Genomic DNA, 19,743 nt, shown 5'->3' with positions numbered 1-19,743 from the left:
CCAGGTGCAAAATGGATGAGTCATAAACATGAAATATTCAGAGTGGCGCATATAGTCAATAATTATGCAACTTTAAAAATCTTGACTGATGGTAACTAAACTTACTGTGGCAATTATTTTGAAATGGACAGAAACATGGAATCACTGCACTGTGTAACAGAAAGTAACACAATGTCGTGGGCCAGCTGTACTTAAAGGAACAAACAGATGCTTTGAAAAAGAGATCTGATTTGTGATCACCAGAGGCTGGGGCTGGAGATAGGGAAACTGGATGAAGCCAGTCAAAAGGTACCAATTTCCTGCTGTGAGACAGATTAGTACTAAGGATGTCGTGTACAACAAGATTAATATGATTAATTCTGCTGTATCTTAAGTATGAAACTTAATAGGACAGTAAGTCCTGAGTGCTCATCACAATTTTTTTATATTTCTTTGTGTCTATATGAGATGATGGATATTCACAAACCTTATTGCTATAATCATTTCATGATATATGTAAATTACATCATTAGGCCATACACCTGAAAATTATGCAGTGCTTTATGACAATTATATGTCATCAAAATTGGGAAAATTGATAATCATAAAACCCACACATAAATAGCATTTAAATGAAGGGATTGTGCTATAATTTATGTGACTGTTTTTAAGCTCTTATATATATATATATATATATATATATATATATATATATTTAATCTATTCACTTCCCTTACCCATGATAATACACATGACTCAAATGTCTGGGAAAAACTTCACCTACTCTCTTAAAATATATTATTGAAAGTTAATATCTGATATAAGGCTTTGGAACCAGTCCATATTAGCCACAGAAAGTTGTGCACATAGATATCAGGTGATGAATACAATAACTTATTGTGAAACTACCAACAGAAACAATTTAGGGTCATTTCAAAACTTTGAACTTTGATATTTACACAATGGCACTAATTAACTAGGTTCATTGTAATGCATTTAAATTCAGTCACACTAGGTAACTGCAAATGAGGCAGATTTTGAACCCTAAACAGTGCAACTGGAGTATTTGTGTGAATGTACCACTGGGAGAATCTAACATGCTGTTGTTAATCAATGTCCTTCTCACCTCGTGGTTTTACACTGCTCATGGACAGGGTAAGTTGAAACAGATGTGAACACTCAGCCTTCCTCCTAAATATAACTGTCTACTTTCCTTTGTGTGTATTTTTGATCAAGTAAACTGGTTAAAATAGTCTGCACTGGGAGATAACCATAAGGATACCTTAATGGAAAAATGATCAGATAGTCACCTAAAAGGGGAAAGGAAAATGAATACTCTTCTATGCCATCTGAGTTCCACAGTGCAAAGAGGTACTCCATATAGAATATGGGGTCATGTGAATATGCTCGTGAAAATGTGAATAGAAATTGTGTCACTGAAAAGTAGATTATAATTCCAGAGTGTTTAGGAGAGTCTTACTTGTAATATGAGGCAACTTTGGAGAACAATGGTTATTTTTTTTTTATAATTTTACAGGTTCAAATATATATTTTACAGGTTCAAATCTCATTTTAAATATGTTCAATTGACTGTATTGTGACTATAGCTTAATAAACCTATTAAAGGTTATTAACATCACTGTTAGTTTAAGGCTTTTAAAAAACCAGCTTAGGTATCAGATATATTTTCCTTTTACAAAATGTGGAATACAGTCTTAATTTCCAGTGTACTGCCAATACATTTAGAATTATTTTCAGAGAGAAATAGAAATGTTGACAACCTTAAAAAAAAAAAAAAAACTTGTCACTTTTATTTTTAAACTTATAAGTTCTTTCCATTAGTTATCTATTTTTACACAATAGTGTATATATGTCTAGCTCAATCTCCCGATTCATCCCTCTACCCTTGGTTCCCCTTGTAGCCATATACCCATTCTCTATGCCTGTATCTCTATTTTTGCTTTGCAAATAAGTTCACCTGTATCATTTTCCTAGATTCCATATATAGCAATATTATACAATATTTATTTTTCTCTTTCTGACTTGCTTCACTCTATATGACAGTCTCTAGGTCTATCCACATCTCTGCAAATGGCACAATTTCATAGCTTTTCATGGCTGAGTAATATCTCATTGTATATATGTACCATTTCATCGGTATCTATTCTTCTCTTGATGGACACGTAGGTTGATTCCATGTCCTGGCTGTTATGAATAAAACAGATAACTAATGAGAACCTACTCTGTATCATAGGCAGCTCCACTCAATGCTGTCTGGGGACCTAAATGGGAAGGAAATCCAAAAAAAGAGGAGATATATATATATATACATATTCATATAACTGATTCGTTTTGATGTACAGCAGAAGCTAACCCAACATTTTAAAGCAACTCCAATAAAAATTAATGATAAACAAAAATTAAATTATATAAATGTATTAATATAAGCAATTAAATCATATTAAAAACAAAGATTTTACTCCAAAAAATAAAACTTATAGGTTCTTCATCATGATGTTTTTGTCTTTCGTTTTGTTTAATAATCCAGTTGTCTTCAAGTTTTTGTAAATGAAACCTCTAATGAGTTTTATGATACCTCAGGAAATTCCAGGTGTGGGTAGAATATGCATCACTCTGCATTATTCATCTCATAATTTGTTGCATGTTGTTTTAGCCCATTTAGCAATTTTCTTCATGAACAACAATTACAGCACAATAAAGCTCCCTGTCCAATCTTAAGTGTTACAATTAAGAGCCGCTCAGGCCCCAGATCACTTATAAGAAAGGCTGCATCACCATTATTCTTGCTGAGGAGCAGGCAGACATGTTATTTAATTCAGTTTCTCCTGATTCCCAGCTATATGAGTGCTGGTTTATTAATCAACTAGAATAAGACTACGGGCATCTTTCCAAACTAAGACTTACTGGGACAGAGACATGCCCATTTCTTATTTGTATTGTCTATGGCTACTTCTGTCCTACAATGGCGGAGCTCAGTATTTACAACAGATATCTTTCACCTGAGTTTTTATGTGAAAGAGGAGTTTTGAAACCTGGATTAGCTTATTTGATTACAATATGAATAATGTACTCCAAAATCTTAGTGGCTTAAAAAACTAAAGTTTATTTTCTACGCATGCTCACTTCCAATCTTCATTGGAACCTGCATCTCCTATGTCTCCTGCATTGGCAGGCAGATTCCTTACCACTTGTGCCAACTGGAAGCCTATTGTATTAGATATAGAGTCTTAATTAACAAATTTCCTGGAAAACATAGGTCAGGAGGGACCCTCCTCGTTATTTTAATTGTAAGAATCAGGGAATGGAGATATGACCTCCCATGTTCTTCTTTAATCACTGCAGCTGTGGGAAAGAGAACAGGAAAATTCAATGACTTTTTCAACTCCCTCCCCAAAGGAAAACATTCCTTCCACATTCATCTCATTGCCCTATGCAATCCCTGTAGTTGAGTCTACTTCAAAAGGACAGGGTGTGCTATTGCAACAAGTGTCTGAGGGAGGAGAATATTTGCTAGCAGTACTTGTGAGAAATACAGAAGCTGAGAAACTTGCAGAAAGTGGAAAGAATAGCTGAAGTGATACATCATGAATTCTTTGCCAGATGTGGAATATCATTAAGTGTGCACTGACTGTGGAGAAAGAGGGTTCAAGAGTACCGAGGGTACAGATACATCAGATGAGAAACACAGTGAAGGGAAATGTAAGTGATACAGCAGGAGGGGTGTGAGGCTGTGCTCATTTTACTGATTTTGTGCTGTACTAAGAACAAATTAATAACATCCACTTTTATATTTTTATATCATTGATTATTTTAAGGGATGTGATTTCTATATTGTGAACATACCTTTTTTCTTTTCAGAAATAATATGTGATCCTCCTCGTATTCCAAACGGTGTGTACAGACCTGAATTAAGCAAATACAGAGGTCAAGATACAATCACTTACGAGTGTAAAAAGGGTTTTATTCCTGAGATCCATGGAAATGTTGCAACATGTACCAGAGATGGCTGGGTACCTGCTCCGAGATGTACCTGTACGTCCCATTCATATCTTGACTTTCTTCTTAATTGTGAAATTTCTTTCTCTTAAACACACAACAATGGGGCACAATGCCCGACACAGTAGGGCAAATCCAAGTATCTGCCCTACTGTGTATGCTAATGCAGGGCTTTTAGAGGCATTATTTGCTTCTTGAAGTAGGCAGTTCTAATAAGGAATAAAAACATTTTTGTAAACTAAAAACTCTTAAAAAAAAAAACTCTTTAAATATTTGCCACTCAAAATTAAAATATAGCTGTGTTTTTGAATATATAAATCTCTAACAACCCACTCCACTATTCTTGCCTGGAGAATCCCATGGAGAGAGAAGCTTGGCAAGATACAGACCACAGGTGGTCACAAAAAACTAGACATGACTAAAATGACTTAGCATGCAAAATAATTGTAATACTGGATCTAAGCCATTAAAATAATATCACATAGCACCTATTGTATTAGATGCCTGCGTGCATGCATGCTAAGTTGCTCAGTCATGTCTGACTCTTTGCCACCCTATGGACTGTAGCCCACCAGGCTTTGCTGTTCATAGGATTTTCCAGGCAAGAATGCTGGAGTGCCCTCCTCCAGGGGTTCTTCCCAACCCAGCGATCGAAACCTGCATCTCCTGTGTCTCCTGCATTGGCAGGCGGCTTCCTTACCACTTGTGCCCACTGGGATGCCATTGTATTAGAGACATAGTCCAAATTAACAAATATCCCAAAAATCATCTTGGCGTAGGACAACACCCCTCCATGTTCTTAGAGCTCCTGTGGGTCAGGAGTGAGGAAGGGGCTTCACTGTCTGGTTCTGAATCTCTGTGCATGGGTGGCAGTCAGGGTACTGACCTGGGCCGCTGTCACCTGGATGCTCAGCTGGGCTGGAGGCTTTGCTTCCAAGTTGGCTCACTCTCCTGGCTTTGTGGGGAGGCCTCTGTACCTGACCAGCTGGGCATCTCCGCAGCTTGCTTGAGAGACAGCTCGCTTTCCTCACGGCCAGTGACCCCAGAGAGGGAGGAGGAAGCCTCCACACCAGGTATGACTTGGTCACACACTGTCATGTCCGTCATGTGTGATCTTTAGAAACGGACGCTAAGTCCTGCACACCCAGTGGTGAGGACTTAGGCTCTAATGTTTGAAGAGAGGAGTGTGGAAGGCGGTGTGGACTTTCCTAAAACCGTAAAATAGAGAAGAGCGTCAGGTCAACTGAACAGAGTATTTTCTGGGGATGCGTCCTTTACTCTTCAACTTCTTTGCTGCCTCTAAAACAATCCTCCTCTTTCTAACAGTACACTGTGAAACTTCAGCATACTTAAGCCAGTTATTCCATGAAAGACAACTGTAATGACATAAAACAGTTCAATGACCTTAATGGTAATTCCAAGCATACATTTAAAATGAATTTTCAAAGCATAAGTTCCATTAAAAAGAAGGTATTAACCATATGAAACAGATTTAATCTACATAAGAACTTTAAGAAAAACATTTAATCTTATTGAAGATGGATTTATGAAAATGGTGCTGTGTCCTTAGGCGCTCAGTCTTGTACAACTCTTCATGATCCTTGGGACTACAGCCCACCAGGCTCCTCTGTCCATGGGATTTCCCAGGCAAGAGTACTGGAATGGGTTGCCATTGCCTTCTCCACAGAAAGAGCAGAAACACTTTAAAACTTAGTGAATACTTTTCATCAATTTTGAGATCAGTCTGAGCCAACATTATGATGGACAGCCAAGCCTACTCATGAGACCTGAGCCTGTGTTGGTGGGAGTGTAAGAGAAGAATGAGGCTGTTCTGAGTCCTGACAAAATCAATGCCCTTCCAATATAGGGGACTATTATATGTGCTTCAATAAATGATCTGGTTAGAGAGATAAAGACAGATTTACATGTGACCAAATGAAAGAGTAGATGAGGAAAATGCCTCAGGCCAGTCACTGTAATGATGCTTACTTTTAATTATGCCCTCTTTGTGTACCTTTTGGAAGTGAGTCTCAGTGGATTATTTTACTGTATTCATATTCATTGATGCATCAAAATGATAAATGTACTAGTTCTGAAACCATATCTTCAGAACTCAAATCTCTCCTCTACAATGTAATGACAAAGTTAATTGAGTTCTTTTCACTTGGTTCTTGCAAATACAAAGACTCAAACTTGTCCAACATAGAATTATTGAAAGATATACATATCTTAACATACATGATGAAATTTGTAAAAGTCAAGAATGAAGAGAAATTATTTTAATCTCCAAAAAGTAGTGGGAATAAACCTAGACTATTACTTAAGAGGAATCAAACTATATAAGCATTTCAAACTTAAACATGTAGACAAGCTTCAAAAAAGTGGGGGAAATCTATCAGTGATGAGAGATTCAGACTATAGGCCATGAGAGGGTATAATTGACAAGTCTTTGTTAAAGAAATGGGCTAAGATATGCAAAGATTGAAATTTTATAATTCACATAGCAAGCATATATGTGAAAATTACTCAATATGTAATAATAACAGTAAAATTTGATTATGTTATACCTCATTTAAAATATTTGTAAGAAATACTGAAAAATACATCATTCTCCAATTAAAATTAGACAATAAGTGACAAGGGTTTCCCTTCATCTTAACCATTTGGATATTAAGAATTATTCATTGTTCATTTCTCTGATGAGACAAGCAAAAGAAAAGAGATCTTAATGTCTAGTTTGATGGATAAATAAGAATGTTACTCTGTGTGACTTAATCAATGAAAAATTGTTGTGGTTCTCTATATATATCACATATTTCCCATAAACAGAAAAGTGAACTAATAAATGATGATTTAAAAAAATCTGTTTTCTTCCTACATTGACTTGGTCTGAGAATAAATGTCAGGATTCTGGTTTCTGATGAGAATGGGAAAGAAAGAAAAAGAAGGCAGATGAGCCACAAGATAAAATCTGTACTTTCATCTCTTGAGTAAGGTGCTAATTTAGTCAACAAGGTTGGGACTTCTGTACTTAAGGAGAATTCATTTAATAGGTCTGTATAGTCTCCTATCAAGAGAATCCACATACCAATTTTACATAATATGACCCACAAGACATAATTTGATCTTCATCAGCAAGGCTTCCTTACATACTTCAATGCTCTGAATTTTCTATAACTTTTCTTTTCCTAGAAACCATAATGCAATGAGTGTAATTAACTGAACAAGAATATAATTTGTAGATGAAACATTAATTCTAATTTGATTGTATACTGAGGTAAAACATTATTTCTACTTTTTTTATTCCAAGGGAAACCTTGTAATTATCCAGTAATAAAACATGGACGGCTACATTATCCATACAGAGGATACTTCCCAGCACGTGTAAATCAACAGTTTGTCTATTACTGTGATCAGCATTTTGTGCCTCCTTCACAAAGTTCCTGGGATTACCTGACTTGCACAGCAGAAGGATGGTCTCCAGAAGAACCATGCCTCAGTAAGCAAACCTATTTAAGTTTATATGCATAAATCTTGGAAAGAGTGAAGAGACGAAAGTATATCAGTGAGTACAATTAAGTATTGTGTAACAACAGTAAGGCCAAGGGATGCGTTCTATGAGCAAAAACATCCAAATAGATCTTCCCTTTACTAGAGGCTTTTCATGTAAATCCTGTGAGAGATACAGAGGCTTTACAAGAATATCTGCATCATTTATACATATTTTAATCAAAAAACTAAAGACAATTAATGTGGAACATTATCTTTTTCATTTTTCACAAACATGGTAGTAGTGGCTTCCATTTTTATTGTTACATGTTATATTTGAATACTAATGCATTCTCTGTAAATTCTATAAGGTTAATCTTAAATGTACTATTTTACCAAATTTATGTTGTATTTCTTTCATATTACTTTTATGATCCTAAGGACAATGTACTTTCAATTATTTGGAAAATGGACATACCCCACCTCGTGAAGAAAAATATTTACAGGGTAAAACTGTAAGAGTAGACTGCTATGACGGCTACAGTCTTGAAAACAATCAGAACACAATGACCTGCACAGAGAACGGCTGGTCTCCTCCTCCCAGATGCATCCGTGTCAGTGAGTAAACTGGGCTGAGATCCCAGTATGTTTATAACTTTCTAAGACTCAGCTGCATTATCCAATGCAAAATGTTTATATCAACCGCTTGTTTTGACAAAGGAACTATTTATTTTTATTGTTTACAAGTGTCTGTGAGTGTACCTATAGACTCTTTGATAAGTATATAACAAAGTACATGTACCTATTGATAGACATTAGTCAAGAAAATAGGAAAAGATCCACAAAGAAGAAACCTGTAGTAACAGAGTGAGGTCAGAAAGATGGCAGGAGTCTCACTGTCTCTCCTGATACAAACGCGGACTTTGACCGTCATTTGCGGATCAGAGTACCTTTGTGGGGGTCCAGGAGTCTGGCAGGGACATGACAGCAGCTGCTAGAGCACAAAGATTGGAGACTGGACGCGTCCCTGAGGGTTAGAGGAGGAGCCGCACTTTGCCCCCTGAGTGGCCCTGCTTAGCGCCAAGACAGACCCCTCGGCACAGGCTTTCACCTGTGGGGAAGATGAGAGCGCCTGAGCAAGGGCGGGTCCTCATCTTCCAGCGCACTCCTCTCTCCCCTTGTCCAGGACACTGGGGTCACCTGCGTGGCTGGGGGTGGGGAGAGGCCAGGAGCACAGCCCCCAGGGCTAGAATTCTTCAAGGAACATGGGTCCTGCTGACCATGTGGAGACCCCACCAGGGAGCCCCAAACCATTGCAGACACCGTGCTTGTGGTCCTGCTCACCCCTGGGCCCCTCATCTCATCCACATCCCCTCCCCAGGGCCAGCTCCCTGTGTAGGGCCCCACGGTGGCATCTAAGCCTTTGCAGATGACCTGAGGGACATGTAAAAGCCAATCTGTCCCCGTGGGTCTGTGAGAAAGCACACGGATGTGAGCATTTGGCATTGCCTCAGGGAAGCAGCACGGAGACTGTCTTTGCTGCGTTGATAGAAGCATACGAGCTTCAAATTTCTCTCCCAGGAGGAACTGAGTTTACGGGACTGGTGTATCCTTAAAAAAGGTCTGAAAAGTCTCAAAACCCCCATCAGTGTGACAGTGTACTTCCCTCCCCAAGTCAGTCTGTAAAGACTGGAGGGAGTGACTGCTTCTTTAAATGCAAACACAGCAAGGTGAGACTTCAAGGGACACAGACATCAAAGGACTAAAATATTAACAGAGAATAATTTTCAGTTACTGACCCCAAATAATGGATTTGGACAATTTCTCTGATAAGTAATTAATAGTAATTACTTAAGAATTTCATCGAGATAGAAGAAAACAGTGGAGAAGGAAACGACAACCCACTCCAGTATTCTTGGCTGGGAAATCCATGGACCCAGGAGCCTGCAGGACTACAGTCCATTGAGTCTCAAAGAGTCAGACACAACTGTAGTGACTTAGCATGCGTGCATGCAATCCTTTATATTTAGAGTAACTATTGATAGATAAGGGTGTATTAATATTATGTTTTTTTTACAGGATGTTTTATAGTTTCCTAATTCCTTTCTTCCTCTGACTGCTTGCTTTGGTGAATTCATGATTTTTGTTATAGTAGTATGCATTTAATAAACTTCTCTTTACCGTTTGTGACTAGTATCGATTCTTGCTTTGTCTACCATGAGATTTACCTAAAACACCTTACAGAGAGAGCAGTGTATTTTATGCTGATAATATGTGAACATCAACCACATATTAAATCTCATTCCTTTTACCTTTCTCCATTTTACCTTTTTTGATGTCATGATTTGCCTATTTTTATGGTGTGTACTTAATTTAATAAATTATTGTAGCTATAGTAATTTTTATATTCTTGTACTTTAACTCTTAAATAGTTGTGTTTAACATTTCATATCAAAGTACTGCAGTGTTCTGAATGTGAATGTGCACTTAAATTTACCAGTGTACTAGGTATCTTCATGGAATGAATTAGCATTCTTTTACTTCAGCTTGAATAATTCCTTTTAGTGTTTCAGTAGGGAAGGTCTGTGTGCCTGCTCAGTCACATCAGCTGTGTCTGACTCTTTGCCACCCTGTGGGCGGCAGACCCCAGGCTCCTCTGTCCGTGGGGTTCTCCAGGCAAGAATACTGGAGTGGGTTGCAATGCCCTCCTCAAGGAAGGTCTAGTTGTGTTCTGTTTCCTCAGTATTTGCTGGTCTGGTGAAATCTTTATATTCTTTTCTTTTCTGAATGATATTTTCAAATATTCTTCTTTGGCAGTTTTTTCTTTCAACACTTGGACTATATTATCCCAGTTTCTCCTGGCCTAGTAGGTTTCTTCCGAGAGATATGCTAAGATCCAAATGAGGGCTCCCTAGTAAATTTCAAGGTTTTTGTTTTGTTAGCTTGTTTATTTTTTCCTCAAGCTGCTTGAAGTCTTCTCTATTTGTGTTTGATTTTTGCAACTTTATTATAATGTGTGTTGTAGAGGATTTTTTAAGTTGATTTGGTTTGGTCACCTGTAAGCTTCCTGAACTTAGATATTCAAATATCATCCTTGAATTGGGAAGCTCTCGACATTACTCCTTTAATATATTTTCTGCCTCATCTCCTTTTCTCCTCCTGGAACTTCAATAATTTGCAAATCAGTTCTGTATTCAATGTGGCATAGATCGTGTAGCCTCTTTGTTCTTTTATATTCTTTTGTTTTTAAAAATTTTTTAAATTTATTTTTAATCTCGCTTGACAGGATAATTTTGATATGTCATCTATCTCACAGTTTCTTCTGCCTTTTTTACTCTGTGGTTTATGCTCTTTAATGAATTTATTCATTTTATCCTGGGAAACTTCAGCACTAGAGTTTCTGTTATTTTATGATTTGCACATTTTTATTAAACCCCTTGTTTTGTCCATTGTTTATTGTTTTCCTGCTTTTGTTCAACTATCTTACTGTATTTTCTATAGCACACCGAGTTATTTAAAATGGCTATTTTGAATTCTTCACTGGATAAATCACACATCTCCATCTTTGGATGTGAATATTGAAGACTTTTATACTTTGTTGCTGTCATGATACTTTGAGTCTGTGTTCCTCGATGTTTTATGGTGCTGTTTTTGTAATTAAAGTATTGCTCTCCCTTGGGTGAGAGACAACTTCCTTCAACCCTGCCAGAGACTCTGCACCTATTTCAGATCTTCTATAGTGGCACCTGCTAACATTCGCATCCCTGTTACACCAGAATTTCTGTGCTTCTATGTCTTGTCTAGATACACTAGTGCACCAGAAATGGTACTGACAGCCTGTCCCTTGCTTCCCCCAAAGTAGCATTACATCTGTTTTTAATTTTTTTTTTACTTTTTAAAATTTTTATTTTAATTGGAGGCTAATTACTTTACAGTATTGTGGTGGTTTCTGCCACACATTGACGTGAATCAGCCGTGGGTGTACGTGTGTCCCCCATCCTGAACCCCCCACCCTCCTCCCTCCCCATCCCATCCCTCAGGGTCATTGCAGTGCACCAGCCCTGAGCACCCTGTCTCATGCATCGAACCTGGACTGGCGATCTGCTTCACATATGATAATATACATGTTTCAATGCTACTAATCTTGTGTTCTTGTTCTGGGCCACAGATTTAAGCCAAATTTCTGTGCATGCTCGCTGGTGGTCTGCCAAAGGTTGCTCTTGCCTCTGAGTCAGTTGTAACCACAGGGATCTGGCCACAGGGTGGAAGGGTATGTGAATGAAGCAGACAGAAGTCCTCCTGTGAAAACCTGGACTTTCACAGAAGGACGTACCTCCATGCATGATTTTCTAAGATAGGTTTTCCAGGACTCCTGGAAAGCAGCTGAGAGGGAAGTGAGATGGTTCTTGAGCCGCTGCAGGCATCCCAGTTAAGACAGAGATCTGTCTGCCTTTTATCTCATGCATGCATGAGTGAGCCTCCTCCTGGGCCCCTTGGCATATGGAATTTTGGGGGTGGGTGATTGTTTATTTTGGATTTATTTATTTTTAATTGAAGGATAATTGCTTTACAGTCTTATGTTGGATTTTAACAAGCATCAACAAGAATCAGCCATAGATTTACCCATGTCCCCTCCCGCATGAACATCCCTCCCAGCGCCCTGCCCACCCCATCCTTCTAGGTTGTTACAAGCTCTGGTTTCAGTTCCCTGAGCCATACAGCAAATCCCCGATGACTGTCTATTTTGCATATGGTAGTGCAAGTTTGCATGCTGAGCCTCTGCTCACATCCCACCCTCTACCTCCTCCCTGGCAGCAGATCCGTGAGTCTGTTCTCATGTCTGTGTCTCTGTTGCTGCTGTGCGGGAGGTTTATCAGCACAATATTTCTAGATTCCATGTGTATGTGTTAGTCTATGATATTGGCTTTTGTCTTTCTGGCTTACTTCACTTTGTATACTAGGCTCTATGTTCATCCACCTCTTTAGGACTGACTCAATTGCATTCCTTTTTATGGCTGAGTAATATTCCATTGTATATATGGAGCACAGCTTCTTTATCTCTTCATCTGTCAGTGGACAGCTATGTTCCTTCCATGTCCTAGCTGTTGTAAATGGAGCTGCAGTGAACATTGGGGTACACGTGTCTTTTTCAGTTTTGGTTTTCTCAGGGTACATACCTAGGAGTGGGGTTGGTGGGTCATACAGTGGTTTTACTCCTCGCTTTGTAAGGACTCTCCATACAGTTCTTCATAGTGGCTGGATCAATTTACATTCCCACCAACAGTGCAAGTGGGGTCCCTTTTCTCCACACCCTCTCCAGCGTTTATTGTTTGTAGACTTTTTGGTGATGGCCATTCTGACTGGTGTGAGGTGATATCTCATTGTAGTTTTGAGCTGCATTTCTCTAATAATGAGTGATGTTGAAAACATATTCATGTGTTTATTAGCCATCGTAGGTCTTTGGACAAATGTCTCTTTAAGTCTTTTTGCCACTTTCTGATTTCTGTTTGGGTTGTTTTTTTTCCTGGTATTGATTTGTATGAGCTGCTTGTATCTTTTGGAAATTAATCCTTTGTCAGTTGTTTCATTTGCTGTTATTTTTTCCCATTCTGAGCATTGTCTTTTTACCTTATTCATAGTTTCCTTTGCTTTGGAGAAGGTTTTAAGTTTAATTTTGTCTCACTTGATTATCTTGTTTTTATTTGCACTACTGTAGGAGGTGGGTCATAGAGGAGCTTGCTGTGATTTATGACATAGGGTGTTCTGCCTGTGTTTTCCATCCATTTTGAGTTCATCTTTGTGTATGGTGTTAGGAAATAGTCTAATTTTATTCTTTCCCATGTAGCTGTCAAGTGTTCCCTGCAGCACTTATAGAAGAGACTGTCTTTCCCCCAATGTATATTCTTGCCTCCTTTGTCAAACATAGGCTATCCATAGGTGTCTGGGTTTATCTGTGGGCTTTTTATCTTGTTCCATTGGCCCATATTTCTGTTTTTCTGCCAGTACCATACTGTCTGGATGACTATAGCTCTGTAGTCAGTTCAAAGTCAGGAAGGTTGAATCCTCTAGCTCTATAGCTCTATTTTTCTTTCTCAAGATTGCTTTGGCTCTTCAGGTCTTTTGTGTTTCCATATGAATTGTGAGACTTTTTTCTTCTAGTTCTGTGACAAACACCATTGGTAATTTGATACAGATGGCATTGAATGTAGATTATATTTAGTAGTATAGTCATTTTCACAATGTTGATTCTTCCAATCCCAGAACATGGACTATCTCTCCATCTGTTTATGTTGTCTTTGATTTTTCTCCTCAGCATCTTATGCTTTTCTGTATACAGCTCTTATGTCTCCTTAGATAGGTTTATTCCTAGGCATTTTATACTTTTTGTTGCAATGGTAAATGGGATTGACACCTTAATTTCTCTTTCTGATGTTTCATCATTAGTACATAGGGATTCAAGTGATTTTTGTGTATTCATTTTGTATCCTGTCACTTTGCTCAATTCACTGATTACCTCTTGTAATTTTTTGATAGTATCTTTTGGGTTTTCTATGTGTAGTATGGTCTGTGTGCAAACAATGAGACTTTTGCTTCTTCTTTTCCAATCTGGATTCCTTTTCTTTCTTTTTCTCCTCTCCTGTAGCTAGGACTTCCAAACAATGCTGACTAATCGTGGTGAGAGTGGGCACCCTTTTCTTTTCCTGATCTTGGAGGGTATGCTTTCAGTTTTTCACCATTGAGAATAATCTCTGCTCTGGGTTTCTCAGATATGGCCTTTATTATGATGAGGTAGTTTCCCTCTTTGTTCATTTTTTGAAGAGTATTTATCATAAATGGGCATTGATATATTTCAGAAAATTTTTCTGTATTTATTTTGATTACCATATGAATTTATCTTGCAATTAGTTAATATTGTATATCACATTGATGGATTAGTGTATGCTGAAGAATGCTTGCATCCCTGGGATAAACAACTTGATCATGGTGTACTATCTTTTTAATGTATTTTTGAATTCTCTTTGCTAGTGTTTTGTTGAGAATTTTTCCATCTATTTTCATCAGTGATATTGGCCTGTATTTTCTTTTTTGTGTTGTCTTTGTCTGGTTTTGGTATAAGGGTGATGATGGCTTTGTAGAATGAGTTTGTAAGTGTTCCTTCCTCTGCAGTTTTTTGAAAGAGTTTTTTTAAGAATAGGCATTAGCTCTTCTCTAAATATTTGCGAGAAATCACCTGTGAAACCATCAGGCCCTGTGCTTTAATTTTTTGAGAGATTTTTTAAAATCACATTTTGGATTTCAGTACATGTAATTGGCTTGTTCATAATTTCTGTTTCTTCCTGGTTCAGTCTTGGAAGATTGAACTTTTCTAAAAATATATCCATTTCTTTCAGGTTGTCCATTTTTTTGGGATATTTAGTTGCTCATAATAGCATCTTATGATGATTGTATTTCTGTATGTCTGTTGTAATCTCTCCTTTCTCATTCCTAATATTGTTGATTTGATTCTTTTCCCATTTTTCCTTAATGAGTTTGCCTAATTGTTTGTCAATTTTGTTTATCTTCTCAAAGAAGTAGCTTTTAGTTTTATTAACCTTTGCTATTATTCCTTCCTTTCTTTTTCTTTTATTTCTGCTCTGATCTTTAGGATTTCTTTCTCTCTACTAACTTTGGGTTTGTTTTTTGTCCTTCTTTATCGAGTTGTTTTATGTATAAATTAGGTTGTCTTTTTGATGCTTTCCTTGTTTCTTCCTATAAACTTCCCTTTTAGAACTGTTTTGTTGCATCCAATAGGTTTTGAGTGTCGTGTTTTCACTGTCATTTGCTTCAAAAATTCTTTGATTTCCCTTTTGATTTATTCAGGAACCAGTCTCTTATGTAAAAGCATATTGTTTAATCTCCAAGTGTTGGTGTTTTTACCATTTTCCCTCTATTTGATATCTATTCTCATAGTATTGTGGTCAGAAAAGATGCTTCATATGATTTCAATTTTTAAAAATTTACTGAAGTTTGATTTGTGACCCAAGGTATCCTGGAAAATGTTCCATGCACACTTGAGAAGAAGGTGTATTATTCTGCTTTTGGGTGCAAAGTTCTGAAGATATCAATTAAGTCCATTTGGTCTAATGTTTCATTTATGGTTTATGTTTCCTTATTAATTTTCTGTTTTGATGATCTGTCCATTTTTAACATCCCTTACACTTATGTTGTTGCTGTCAATTTCTCCTTTTATGTCTGTTAGTATTTGCCTTATGCATTGAGATGCTTCTAAGTTAGGTGCATAAATGTATAGAATTGTGTCTTCTTCTTGGATTGATCCCTTGATCATTATATAATGCCCCTTCTTTATTTCATATAATATTGTTTATTTTAAAGTCTTTTTTGTCAGAAATGAGAATTGCCACTCCAACTTCCTTTTGACTTCCATGTTCATGGAATATGTTTTTCCATCCTTTAAAATTCAGTCAGTATGTGTCTCTAGGTCTGTAGTGGGTCTCTTGTAGACAGCATATATATGGGTCTTGTCTTTGTATCCATTCAGCCAATCTGTCTCTTTTGGTTGGGCAGTTTAATCCATTTACATTTAAAGTAATTATTTATATATTACTATTAGCATTTTCCTATTATAATATAATGCTATATGTTCCAATTAGCATTTTCTTAATCATTTTGTACTTCTTGTAGGTCTTTCCTTTGTCTTATGGTTACAAGTCTCTTTCATATTTGTTATAAAGCTGGTTTGGTGGTGCTAAATTCTCTTAACTTCTGCTTGTCTGTAAAGATTTTAACTTTTCCATCAATGTTGAATGAAATCCTTGCCAGGTAGAGTAATCTTGCTTGTAGATTTTTCCTTTTCAGTACTTTAAATATATCCTGCCATTCCTCTCTGGCCTGCAGAGTTTCTGCTGAAAGATTAGCTGTTAATTGAATGGCTTTTCCCTTGTGTGTTACTTGTTGCTTTTCCCTTCCTGCTTTTAATATTCTTTGTCTGTGTTTAATCTCTGTTGATTAGCATGTGTCTCGATGTGTTTCTCCTTGGGTTTATCCTGTATTGGACTCTCTGTGCTTCTTGAACTTGATTGACTATTTTCTTTCCCATGCTGGAAAAGTTTTCAAATATAATATATTCAAAAATGTTCTTAGTGACTTTCTTTTTCTCTTCTTCCTCTGGGACCCCGTAAGTCATCTGTTCCTGTATTAAATACTATCCCAGAGGTCTCCAAAGCTCTCCTCAATTCTTTTCATTCTTTTTCCTTTATTCTGCTCATCAGCAACTACTTCCACCATTTTATCTTCCAGCTCACTGTTCCATTGTTCTGCTTAAGTTAATCTATCATTGTTTCCTTCTAGAGAATTTTTGATTTCCATAGTTGTGCTATTCATCTTTGTTGGTTTATTCTTTATTTCTTCTATATCCTTTGTTATTGTGTTAATTTGTTGACTGCTTCTTGGCATTCTATCCATTCTCTTTGCAAGGTTTTGGAATATCTTTCCTATCATTACTCTGAATTCTTTTTTTAGGTATTTTGTCTATTTCCACTTTGTTATTATTTTTTTTTGGGGGGGGGAGGGTCTTGTGTACTTCTATTTTATTTCTTTACTTGAGGAATATTTTTCTGCCTTTTTAAAAATTATTGTATTTGAAGTCTCCTTTTCTCAGGCTTTCAGGTAGAATTCCTCCTTCCTTTTGGTTTCTGCCCTTGGTGTGTAAGGTTGTGCCAGGGGTTTTGTGTAGGCTTCTTTTGGGTGTGACTTTTGTTTGTACTCTGGTGAAAGGAGGTAAGTTTTTTGTTTTTTGTTTTCTTTTTTCCTTCCCTCTAATTGGCGGGACTTTGTGAGGGGAATCCTGTTTGCTGATGACTGGGTTTGTTTTTCATTGTATTTGTTTCCCCCTCTAATGGGCAGGACTTTGTGAGGTGACAATCCTGTTTGCTGATGACTGGATTTGTGTTCCATCATGTTTCTTTCCCCCTCTAATGGACAGGACTTTGTGAGGGGCAGTCCTGTTTGCTGATGACTGAATCCTGTTTGCTGATGACTGGGTTTGTGTTTCATCGTGTGTTTCTTTCCCCCTCTAATGGGCAGGACTTCGTGAGGGGCATCCTGTTTGCTGATGACTGGGTCTTGTTTGCTGATGACTGGATCCTGTTTGCTGATGACTGGGTTTGTGTTTTATCATGTTCCCCCCCGCCCCCCCCAACGGTCAGGACTTTGTGAGGTGGCAATCCTGTTTGCTGATGACTGGGTCCGGGTTTATTGATAACTGGGTTTTGTGTTTCATCGTGTTTCCTTCCCCCTCTAAGGGGCAGGGCTTTGTGAGGAGAAGCCTGTTTGCTGATGACTGGGTTTGTGTAACATCATGTTTCTTCCCCCTCTAAGGGGCAGGACTTTGTGAGGGGCATCCTGTTTGCTGATGACTGGGTTTGTGTAACATCGTGTTTCTTTCCCCCTCTAAGGGGCAGGACTTTGTGAGGGGAATCCTGTTTGCTGATGACTGGGTTTGTCTTTCATCGTGCAGGTTGTTGGGTGAGGCCTCCTCCACTGGGTTCTGCTGGCAGTTGGGTGATGCAGGTGTGAACAGCGGAGGCCTTTATGGGAGTTCTCATTAATAGACACTCCCTGGGGTAGGAGTCTTAGGGCAGTCAAGAGTCTTGGCTGCGCTCCCACTCCAAAGGCTCTGGGCCTATTATCTGGGAGGGAAGTCAGATTCCACAGGTGGTTTGTAAGGGGATTAAAACAAACACAGTAAAACAAGAAACAAAATTCAAACCCCAAACAGATGGCAAATACGAAATCAGGCAAATACTCAGAAAAATAATGGGATACATACACATGTATATACACACAGAAAAAAAAAACCAAAAACACAACAGTGTAAAAAAGAAATTAAGAAGGCGAAGAAGAAAGTTAAAGAGATTGATCCATTGAGCAAATGAAAGCAAAAATGATATCAAATAGTTATTAAAAAAAAACTGACTAAAAGCATAGACTGGAAAACAAAACCAAAGCGATGTGTCAACTGGGGAATAAAGCAACTAAAGCAGAACAGACTAATAAGCATAGTGAGAAAAGGAAGGAAAGAAAGAAAGACTAGAAAAGAAAATTTAATAGAGGTAGATAAATAAGTTTCATATGTATTAAAGAATAACTTACAACAGGAAAAGAATAAGAAAAGCAAACCAAAAATATATGTGGAAAAATAATAATAAATTTTTTAAAAGCTTCAAAAATTAAAACCAGGAAGAAACACAAAACAACAGAAGACCAATGTAGATGAAGAAGTATTTAAAGGATATTAAAAGTGTGATATAAAAAATTTCTCAAGATCATAAATAGATTTAATAGTAGCATTAAAATCAACGACTAGAACAATAGAGAGAGAGAAAAAAAAAGGTAAAAACCTAGTAGCAACTACTGAATAAGTTAAAATATAAAAATAATAAATATCTTTATTGGATCAGCTGTCAGCCTCCTTTTCCTCAATGTGACTCACAGTCCACCTCACCTCCCTAGGATGCCCTCCAGTTCTGGGCTGGTGTCTGGACCTGTTGTGGGGGCAGCTCAGACTCTAATCTGGTCCTACTCCTGCATGTTCTTGCTCTGATGTCCACATCGCCAGTACTAGTATGTTTTCTTTTGCAGGAACTCTCATTGTCCTTTATATATTCCATAGATACAAAGTCTGCCAGTTGATCATCTGGATTCAATCTTCAGCTTGTACCACTGGTGAGAAGGTTTTAGTTCTATTCCTTAGCCACCCGCTCCTGGATTTCACTTGTGGTTTTATCTCCACCTCTGCATGTGAGTCGTCCACAGGAGTTTGCTCCTGAGGCTCCCCTGGAGGACTTGGGTGTGCCCCAGGGGGGACGGAATGTGGAGTTGGTGCAGTTGCTTGGATTGAAGGGGCCCTGGCAGTACCAGATATTACGGGGAGCTGGTGGCTAGGACAGCAGGGTTTTTCGTAGCCTCTGGTTGCTCTGTCCTTGTGGAGGTTGAGCATGGGAGTGGAACAGGAGCTTGGATAATGGGAACCCTGGCAACACCAGATACATAGCTGGTGGCTATTGTCACAGAAGGTATGTGACTATTACGGATTTTTCTAGCTTCTGACAGCTCTGCCCAGGGAGGATTGAGCATGGAGGTGACACAGCTGCTTGAATTATGGGAATCCTGGCAGTACCAAGCATGCAGGGAAACCAACAGATTCAGCTGCAGGAGCTATGGCCCTATCAGTGTCTTTCCCTAGCTTCTGGCACCTGG

At 38.0% G+C, this 19,743-nt stretch overlaps 1 protein-coding gene across 2 annotated transcripts in view; it reads left to right on the top strand.

Annotated features, from left to right (window-relative positions):
* The first annotated feature begins 1,008 nt into the window (after positions 1-1,008).
* LOC122707785 (complement factor H-like) overlaps positions 1,009-19,743 on the top strand; it is a 95,815-nt gene continuing 77,080 nt past the window's right edge. For both annotated transcript variants that reach the window (XM_043923645.1, XM_043923646.1), the window contains exons 1-3: positions 1,009-1,134; positions 7,307-7,495; positions 7,927-8,103. In XM_043923645.1, the coding sequence (XP_043779580.1) occupies positions 1,077-1,134; positions 7,307-7,495; positions 7,927-8,103 (424 nt within the window). In that variant the 5' untranslated portion in view covers positions 1,009-1,076. The remainder of the gene's footprint in view (positions 1,135-7,306; positions 7,496-7,926; positions 8,104-19,743) is intronic.

This window comes from Cervus elaphus, chromosome 14 (assembly GCF_910594005.1).
Source record: "Cervus elaphus chromosome 14, mCerEla1.1, whole genome shotgun sequence".
In the NCBI taxonomy this organism is placed as follows: Eukaryota; Metazoa; Chordata; class Mammalia; order Artiodactyla; family Cervidae; genus Cervus; species Cervus elaphus.
Note: the sequence above shows the minus strand (reverse complement) of the source record. Positions and strands in the feature narration are given on the sequence as shown.